Below are 9,658 nucleotides of genomic sequence, written 5' to 3'. Positions count from 1 at the left end.
GTGCTTTCATACTTGCTTTATCACAAGGATGGAAGTCTTCCATACACTCATAAACATCCTGGGCAGAAACAACCTGCCAAAAAAAATGTGATTAACCTTTAACAAATAGTCCTGCAGCACAGGCTGGCCCAGGACATATGGCAAAACCAGATCAAAGGAGCCATCTCCACATCTACTTTAAACTATTTAGGGTGGAGGCAAAAAAACAAACCATCACCCACAACCAATCACATCATACCAAGAATAAAGAGCCAAGAAATGAGAGTCAGAGATGACCAGAAAACTTGGTAAAGATTAACAAAGAGATCCTTTCCAAAGAGAAGGCCTTGTGCCAGATATATCCTCACCTGCGGAAGAATAAACACTTCATTGGCTTGCTCAAAAAAGCAAATTTAATTCATCCCCTCCTCTCATTTACCAGCCTGGAACTGTCAGGTCAGGGGGCAGCCTCTGGGCTCCTCTGGGCTCCCATATTCAGCTTCAGCCAGAGCGAGGAGGATGAAGGACTTGGAGACCTCGTGGGTTATGGAGACCTGTCTGGAATAGACCCCTAAAGGAGCAAGGAAATAAGCTCCTTGCCCTTCTCATCCCCTAAAGAAGCGGGTAGAGCAATTGAGGGTTGACATAAATGTGGAGGTGTTCACAGCAGCTTTCTCAAGAGGCCTCAGGTCAGATTGCAGAGGCTTTACTTCTCACCTTTTTACAGTATCTGCACAGCAGAGCAGGAACTACTGGCAATTATCCAGTGGATTTTGGCCGTGAAGACAATATTTCCAGCCAAAACTCTCAGGTCTGAGGTTTTCAGATAATTCCAGCCATGCAAATGTGTATGAAGTCTATCTCTGCCTCTCTCTCCTTCCTCCCTGCCTTCTCTAAAGGTCCTAACCCCAGACCTTGTAAACAGAGAAAAGCTGTGTTGGGGCATGTGTATTGTTGACACATAGCTTTATTTCATCAGTGCTCCATTTTTAATGGATCCAGGCCAGCACCCCAGAGTACTGGACTCAGTTCCTAGGGACAGCCTGACCTGGCAGCCTCTGTTCCAGGAGGAAGAAGCTTTATTAAAAAAAAAAAAAATCCTCAGAGTTGAAAATATAAAAAAGCTTGGGGATAGGGAGGTCATCCCATGAAACCACTGAAAACAGTACAGTGTGGAAATAACCTCAGATTAGGAGTCAGGAGACCCAGGGACTAGTCCGGGCTCTGCCTCAAATTAGCTATGACCTTGGGGCATGTCATTCACCTCTTGGGCTGCACTTCCTTATCAGAAGCATGTAGCCTGGTTATCCTGCAAGGCACTTTACAGAGGCAAAAACCTAACAACCGCCCCACAACATTTGCCATCAAGTCCATTTTATGGATAGATTTGGTGTCCTTTCCTGATGAAAACCGGGAATGTCCAAGAAGAAATCCCAGGAGTATATTTTAGGCAAGTCCAGCATCTCTGGCCATCCCGTAGAAGATGCCTCTGGCTGCAATGAGGTTGGTTGGAGAATCAAACTCAGCTATTGTCCCTTTGTCCAGGACGAGGACCCTAGCCAAAAGAAAGAAGCGATCAGGTCTCCATCGGCCCGGATCTGGCTTCCTGGTCCAACCCTGCCCTTCTGGGTACTACTCAGGCCCCTCAGCGACACGCCAACCCTCCCACTTCAGTCAATCCACCCAACACAGTGCTATGCCACATGTGCACGCTTGCAAGGCTGGTTATTTTAGCCACTCTGTTTGCCGTCCTGGCAGATGAGGCGGTTTCTGGGATCAAACACAAGGTCCTATTCATCTCTGCTGGTTGGGGCTCCAAAAACCTTCCCTAATGAGCCCTTCCCCTCACCAGGGTTACAGGACTGTGCACAGGGAGCCACGGGCCCGTGTGCTTCCATCTGCTTTGTGCCAATGTACAAAGGCACTCGGCGGGAAACTGGGCTGCAGTGAGGCCTGATGCTCGAATCTGGGACTTTGGCTGCAAATCCGCCTGCTGCTGGTGGGTGGATCTACCCTCCACTCCCGCCCCCCTCCCCCCACCCCCCAAGCCAAACCTGGGGCTGGGATTAGAATCGCTTGCCAACTAAACACAGGGTACACCTGGTGCAGGGCTGAAAGGCTGCCTCCCAGGGTGTGCCCAGAAAGGGCTGCCCCAACCCCGGGAGATGCTGGGAGGGGCTGGACTGCACGCGCACTGTTTCCCTACCCACGGGGCTCCTGGAAACAAGTCCCGGGAAGAGGTGTGTCTGTGCAGATCACTGCCTGGGCACTGCCCATTGCAGCCCAGGAGACTGCTCCTCTCCTTTCAGTGCTTCTCATGCCCTTAGGGTGAGAACTAGATGCTTTCCCGTGGTCCTCAAAGAGCAGCAGAGTGAGGCCTGTGTCTTTCTCCCCCTCCTCTTGGTTCTACTGCCCCTTCGCCCTTTCTACACCAGCCTCATGTGCCCTCCTACCTCAGGGCCTTTGCATGTGCCACAGCCTTTTCCTGAAATTTTCAGTTCCCTTCCTACTCTTTCTCCTCCCCTGCTCCCCAGCTTTTACTCATCCTTTTGAGTCTGGCTGGTGCTTCCCAGTCCTTCAGAGGGAAAGTGTCCTGGCTGCCCTGTGTGGGTTGGCTTCCTCTGGCCTCCACACATGGATCCCTGCTTCGGTCCTGTAGGCTCTAATTACACATTCTGCAGCATGATTATTTGATTCATTTCTGCCTACCCTGCTAGAATGAATGAATTCCCAGCCCCCAAGGGCCGTTTGAGTTTTCAGTCTTCAGGGCTGCTGGTGAAAACCATTTCCTGTTAGGCCTGGGGAGAGACCCTCTCAGTCTCGCCCTTTCCCTTGTCTGGACCCGGGGCCTAGCCCTTCTGCCTGTCCTGCCCCCCATTCTCCCAGCCCTGGGGCGGGGGGTGTGGTCTTGGATGGGCGTGGAGAGCTGGGGGGTGGCAGGGATGGGACAGACAGGCAATAACATCAGGCGTTGTCAGCTTGGTTCCCAAGCCCCTGGGAGCTGTGTGGGGACACCTCTGCCAGCGGGATAAGGTCTGGCCCATCGCCTTGTCCACGTATCCTCCCCACCTCCCCACCTCCCCACGCCCTGCAGGTGTTTTGTCAATGAGGGCTTGTTTATACTGCATATTCCTTCATAAATTTGTTTTGGCCTCCTGCCTCCTCCTCACTCTGAGCTCTCATGTCTCTAAGGGGGCCAGCCTGGCAGGCCAGCACCAGCGTACTTCCATCAGGCTTCAAAGTCACCCAGCCCCTCCCCTTGTCCTCCTGCCCCACACCTTGACATTGAGCGCAATGAAGGAAGAGGTCACGTTCTTTCCTTTTGGCTGAATGGGCTGCCTCCCCAAGGAAGCCATAAGATTCCAAGAGCAAGGCTCCTCCCCTAATCCTTTCAGAAGCTGGTTCTAGGGAGAATCACAGTGAGCGGCTAGGGAGGAAATGAATATTTCCTAGGACTGCCTGTACTTTATTTTTTTTTAATTTCTCTGTGTTTTGTTTGTTTGTTTGTTTGCTTTTTAGGGCTGCATCTCCAGCATATGTTGGTTCCCAGGCTAGGGGTTCAACCGGAGCTACAGCTGCTGGCCTATAGCCTATAGCCTACAGCCCTGCGGGATCTGAGCCGCATCTGCAATCTACACCACAGCTCATGGCAACACCCAGATCTTTAACCCACTGAGCAAGGCCAGGGATCAAACCCGCATCCTCATGGATACTAGTCGGATTTGTTTCCTTGTCACCACAATGGGAACTCCCCCACCTACACTTTAAACGCTTGATTTCATTGACTGCTTTCAACAACCCCAACAGAGAGAGAGAGAAGTTCATGAAGGTTCTGCGAATGGCCCAAGGTCACAAACCAGTCAGCAGCAGAGATGGGCCTGAGACTCCTCAGTTTTTCCACCACAAAACATCTGCTCCACATGGTGCCATCAGGGTCCCATCAAGGCAGGGACCTTTCCTCAGTGGCTTCCTAGTCTGTACACCCACCTCACAGGGTGGGGATGGGATTTGGCCCAATGGATCTGGATCCCCTCACCTCATAGCATTAATAAGAGGCTGGGAGAAAGTGGACTATGTCTAGGGAGCCCCAGCGTGCCCCCCCACATGTTGGTAACACCAAAGTGTCCCTTGGGCTTCAGAAAACATCACTGTGCCCCCGGTGCCCAGCTAACCCCCTCTGTTCTGCACTCCCCCCATACCCTAGACCATCCCACAAATGGTCCCATACCCACACAACCAGATGTCCTTCATCTGCCTGCCACCTCTCTATGGCCCGGGCCACCCCACCAGGTCCCCCCCGGGTGGTTCCCGTGCCCCACCTGGTGTAGTCCATGATGGTGTTGAGCCGATGCGCGATGGTCAGCACCGTGCAGGCCTCGAACTGGGTGCGGATGGTGGCCTGGATGAGGTCGTCCGTCTCCAGGTCGATGGCGGCTGTGGCCTCATCTAAAACCAGGATGCGGCTCTTACGAAGCAGGGCTCTGGCCAGGCACACGAGCTGCCGCTGGCCCACGCTGAGAATGGGAAAGGTAAGGCATCTCCAGCTGGGCGCCCCCAACCTGCCCCCAGGCCTCACTCCCCAATTGTTTCTGTCTCCACTCCTTCCCAGTGGCCCAGGGCTGGCTCTCGGTCTGACTTCTCCCATTTCTGCCTTAGCCCAGGACTCCTGGAACCCAGAGTTGAGGTCTGGACATCACAGGGATAATGAGGGGCCTTGGGGGCAGAGCCAGTATGTAACAACATTGTGAAATCCCCAGTCTGTCTCTGGCACCCCTGGCCTCCTCCTTCTGTGCCTTCTTCCCCGTCATCGCTCCTCAACTCGTGTCACTATGTTTCTCTGCTTCAATTAGTCATTTACACCTTAGTAAGAACGCACGTCAATGACTCTTCCTGGATATTTCCGTGCCTCCTGCTATCTTGCTGAGCCTAATATCACACAATGCAGTCATCTCCCACCCCCATGGGGAATATAGGCCAGGGCTCTGTTGTTGGAACGAGGAAGGGACAGGGCAGAGGAGGACCTGAGGGACTCTTCGGTGTCTGGTCACTAGGCAGGTGGAGGAGGGGCGGGCTGCATACCTTTAACTTCCTGCCTTGGAAGCCAGAGCTCGAGAACAAAGTGAGGCTGTGTTCCCAACCACAGAGGCGGCAGCACCCCCACACCCAAGGACAAATACCTTGGCCCTTCCCTAAGGGGTGAGTCACCGCAGCCGGAGCGAAGGCCAGGCTCTCTCCCCGGCCCATTCCCGCAACTAATGAAGGTTTTGGCAGCAGAACGAGCCGCCAGATAGAACTCAGGGCTGATTTATGGTGGGACTGGCACAGGACACAGGTTAGATTTAAAGTGGCTACAAGCACAGTGAGGGAGGAGGGGGGTGGGTCCCTGTCTCGGGTCCTGGTATCTGCGGGGATGGAGGGGTGGCTCTGGGGGAACCGCTGATGGCAAACAGGGATAGGAGAAGGGACCAAAACCCAGCTATAGGGCACAGGGTCCGGAAGCCTAGGCGTGTCCATCAGCCACCACAACGGGGCTGTGTAAGTGCACATTCCGTCTTACAGGGCTGCCTGGGGAGACAGGGGCGTCCCGCCAGTGTCTATGATGCAGCAAGGAAAGGTTCGGGGCAAAACCCCCCACTTCCCTGAGTCCTTGCCCCACCCCTTGCTAGCTGAGCAGCTTTGGGCAAATAACTTTATACTTTGGAGCCTCATTTCGGACTGCAGTAAAGATGAAAGGCGATAGTGGAGGCCAGCGTGCCTTGAACATTATTAAGGGCTGAGCAAATGTACAGGTTTTTGTTTTTGTTTTTGAGGTCTGGAGAGAGTCCATGGGTAGGGACTGAGCGGAATAATAAGAAGGGCTAAATTTCTCAGGAGTGTATCCAGGCTAAGGGTTTTCCACTTTATCACAGTGACCCTGAGACGGCTCTGTCCAAATGATAGCCACTGGCCACAAGTGGCTGCTGACCACTTGAAAGGTGGCGAGTCTGAATTGAGGTGTGCTGTAAGTGTGAAAATACACACGCAATTTCAAACTTAATAGGAAAAAATGTAAGATATTTGTAATAATTTTATATCAGTGATATGTGGAAAAGATAATATTTTAGATATATGGAGCTAAATAAAATAAACGATTAAATTTTATTTCATCCGTTTCTTTTGTTAATGTGGCTATTAGGAAAATTTTAATTACACACGTGACTCACATTATATCCTTATTGGGCAACATGGTCCTAAAAGTTATGGGAATGTTATTATCACCATTTGAGAGTGAAGGAAAAGAAGGCACAGAGAGGTTAAGCAACTTGCCCCAAATCACACAGCTAATACAGGTATAAGTATCTCAAGCCTTTGGACTCAGGAAGAAGTGACTCTGGCCCTCCCTGATACATGGCCCAGGGACTGGGGACGTAAAATCTGGGGCCATAATGAAGCAAAGAAAGGCCTACCGTGCTTACTTTGCTCAGTTCTAAACCACAGACAAGATTGCATCCACCTCAGGAAATATATAAGATTTCTCCAAAGCACAGTAGGTTTCTGCTTATCTTTTCCACAGGTTCAGTCCACACCCCCCTCCTCAGGCCAAGCACAGTACTGACCACCTCACAAGAGAGGACCGAAGAGAGTTTTGGAATCTCCCAGACCTGGTTGAAATCTCCCATCTATGTGATTTTGGCCCTGCCTCAGTATTTGCATCTGTGAAGTGGGACCATGGACTATCTCTGGGGCTTGTGTAAAGAAAGAGTTAGTGTGCACAGTGCTGGGCACACAGAATACACTCAATATAAAAAAAATTCCCCTGAGGAGTTCCTGTCGTGGCGCAGTGGAAACGAATCCGACTGGGAACCATGAGGTTGTGGGTTCGATCCCTGGCCTCGCTCAGTTGGTTAAGGGTCTGGTGTTGCCGTGAGCTGTGGTGTAGGTCACAGACGCGGCTCAGATCTGGTGTTGCTGTGGCTGTGGCATACAGGACAGCAGCTGTAGCTCTGATTGGACCCCTAGCCTGGGAACCTCCATATGCTGTGGGTGTGGCCCTAAAAAGACACCCCCCCAAAAAAAAAATCCCTTGAGTTCATGCCAGCTGAGATGGAAGCGGGAGGGCAAGGAGGGGCTGGAGTCGGGAGGGCAGGATTCTGTGTCCTTTGATGCTACATCCTCTAGCCCAGCAGAGTGCTATTCTTGAGCCACCCTCTCCCGGTAGTTACCTGAGATTCTCCCCACCCTCGGAGCACTGGAATTCCAGGCCTGCCGGCTGGGAGCTCACAAAGGAGTGCAGGTGGGACAGCTCCAAGGCCCGCCACATGTCTTCCTCCGAGTAGGTGCCAAAGGGGTCCAGGTTCATACGCAGGGTCCCCGAGAACAGGATGGGTTCCTGGGGACAAAGCAGGGCCTCAGGGGGAGGCAGCTCAGGCCCCACAAGGAGCAGTGGGCCCCGAGGCCAGGAAACAAGAAAGGGATGGATGGCATTCCTACAGTCCTCAGCCCTCCAGGAGGGAGGCAATGGCCAGGGAGATAGAAAAACGCCTGCAGGGAAGTGATAAACCTCCACTTTGCCAATCGCAAAGTCTTCCATGAAAGTAGAAACCTGAGCTGCTAATCTGACTCCAAAGTGCCCAGTTGGCAGAAAAAAAAAAAAAAAATACCCTAAAGGAGCTGGAAAAAGTGAAACATAAGTCAGAGCTATGGAACAAGGAGGCCAGCATAGAGCGCCTCGGGGGACAGGGTGCTTGGAGGGGCCTGTGGTTCTGCCGGCCCAGGGTGTCAGAGGGCAAGGTCTCATCAAGTCGGGGACATGTGACTCTTTCAGACCCACAACAGGTGGACGCTCTGTGGCTCCGTTCCTGCTGTCCTGCTCTCCAGCCTCCCAGGTAGAGGTCCCAGTCTTGAACCTCAAGCTACAGGACAGGGGTTGGGCCTGCCCCCAGGGTCACTGGTCAGTGTGGCCAGGCCACACTGGGCTCGCACCTGGGGGATGATGGTCAGCTGGGAACGCAGGTCGTGGAGCCCGATGTCAGCCACGTTGAGGCCGTCGATGCGGATTTCACCCTCCGCAGCTTCCAGGATGCGGAACAGGCAGAGAGTCATGGACGATTTGCCAGCCCCAGTGCGGCCCACGATGCCCACCTGGAGGGGGTGGGGGTGCCATCAGGGGGGAGGCTGGGGGGTGGTCAGCAGGGCTGGTCGTCTTCAGGACTTCCCTGGGAGGCCGAGCCGACCGACGTCCAGGCTGGGTGCTCACAGGCTCATGCTCCCCAGGCACAAACCCAACCCCACGCACCTTCTCACCACCGTGCACTTGAAGACTCAGGTTCTTCAGCACCAGCTCCAGGCCCGGCCGGTAGCGCACAGAGTAATTCCGGAACTCCACCTCGCCACGCGGGGGCCAGCCTGCTGGTGGGCGGTTGCCCTCCACCACCCAGGGGGCCTGGCCAGAGGAAGACAGGCTCTGCATCAGGGGGTACCTTTTCCCCAGCACCCCCATCCCCACTTTCAGTCTCCCTCTTGCACTAGGCCCCCACCATCCTCACCTACCAAGGTCAGGGTGTGGGGTGGGGGCGCCCCTGGTATTCCTATGGCCCAACCTTGTGGCTCAATGACTTTTTTTTTTCCCTCTTCATGGCCACACCATGGCATATGGAAGTTCCCAGGCCAGGGGTCAGATCAGAGCTATAGCTGCCGGCCTACACCACGACCTCGGCAACCCTGGATCTATAACCCACTGAGCGAGGTCAGGGAATCCAACCCGCATCCTAACAGAGACATCAGGTCCCTAACCCGCTGAGTCACAATGGAAACTCCCTCAAGGACTCTTTATCCTTCTTTTGTCTTTTTCTTTTTTGGCTTTTTAGGACTGCACCCGTGGTATGTCAAGGTTCCCAGGCTAGGGGTTCAATCAGAGCTGTAGCTGTTGACCTACGCCACAGCCACAGCAACACCAGGATCCCAGCCACAACTGCGACCTACACGACAGCTCACAGCACAACGCCAGATCCTTAACCCACTGGGCGAGGCCAGGGATCGAACCTGCATCCTCATGGATGCTAGTTAGATTTGTTAACCGCTGAACCACAATGGGAACGCCCAGGTTTGTTTGTATTTATTTATTTCTCTTTATCCTTCTGACGTTATCCCTCAAAGAGCTGTGCCCTCCCCATTCCCCTTGAACCCCGCACTCCACCTGCCTGGTCTTGCTCCCCCTTTCACTATTCTTTTTCTTTTTTTCTTTTTTTCGTCTTTTTGCCTTTTCTAGGGCCGCTTCCGTGGCATATGGAGGTTCCCAGGCTAGGGGTTTAATCGGAGCTGTAGCTGCCTACGCCAGAGCCACAGCAACGCGAGATCCGAGCCATGTCTGTGACCTACACCACAACTCACAGCAACGCCAGATCCTTAACCCACTGAGCAAGGCCAGGGATCGAACTCACACCCTCATGGTTCCTAGTCGGATTCGTTAACCACTGCGCCACGACAGGAACTCCCCCTTTTCACCATTCTTTATGATTCCGTGACAGGTTGTGGGGCCACGATGGTGAACCAGCCAAAGCCCTCATCTACATGAGGCTTCCATTCTAGTCTAGGGCGGCATATAATTGACAAATAAGCGAATCTCCATGATGTCAGATGGTGATGAGGGTGGAGAAGTGCCTGGTGTTGCTGTTCTGAACAGGGTGGTCAGAGCAGGCTT

At 53.3% G+C, this 9,658-nt stretch overlaps 1 protein-coding gene across 1 annotated transcript in view; it reads right to left on the bottom strand.

Moving 5' to 3' along the window:
- Nucleotides 1–928: 928 nt before the first annotated feature.
- Nucleotides 929–9,658, bottom strand: part of ABCC3 (ATP binding cassette subfamily C member 3) — a 56,322-nt gene continuing 47,592 nt past the window's right edge. The window contains exons 27-31 of the mRNA XM_003131575.7: nucleotides 8,255–8,401; nucleotides 7,942–8,100; nucleotides 7,182–7,348; nucleotides 4,299–4,493; nucleotides 929–1,534 (exon numbers count right to left, since the gene is read on the bottom strand). Of these exons, the coding sequence (XP_003131623.5) occupies nucleotides 1,426–1,534; nucleotides 4,299–4,493; nucleotides 7,182–7,348; nucleotides 7,942–8,100; nucleotides 8,255–8,401 (777 nt within the window). The 3' untranslated portion in view covers nucleotides 929–1,425. The remainder of the gene's footprint in view (nucleotides 1,535–4,298; nucleotides 4,494–7,181; nucleotides 7,349–7,941; nucleotides 8,101–8,254; nucleotides 8,402–9,658) is intronic.

This window comes from Sus scrofa, chromosome 12 (genome assembly GCF_054392235.1).
Source record: "Sus scrofa isolate SSC_HxYL_T2T_F1_AM1 chromosome 12, Sscrofa_HxYL_maternal_Yorkshire_Landrace_v2.0, whole genome shotgun sequence".
NCBI lineage: Eukaryota > Metazoa > Chordata > Mammalia > Artiodactyla > Suidae > Sus > Sus scrofa.
The sequence above is the reverse complement of the archived record's forward strand: the minus strand, read 5'-3'. Positions and strand labels throughout refer to the sequence as shown.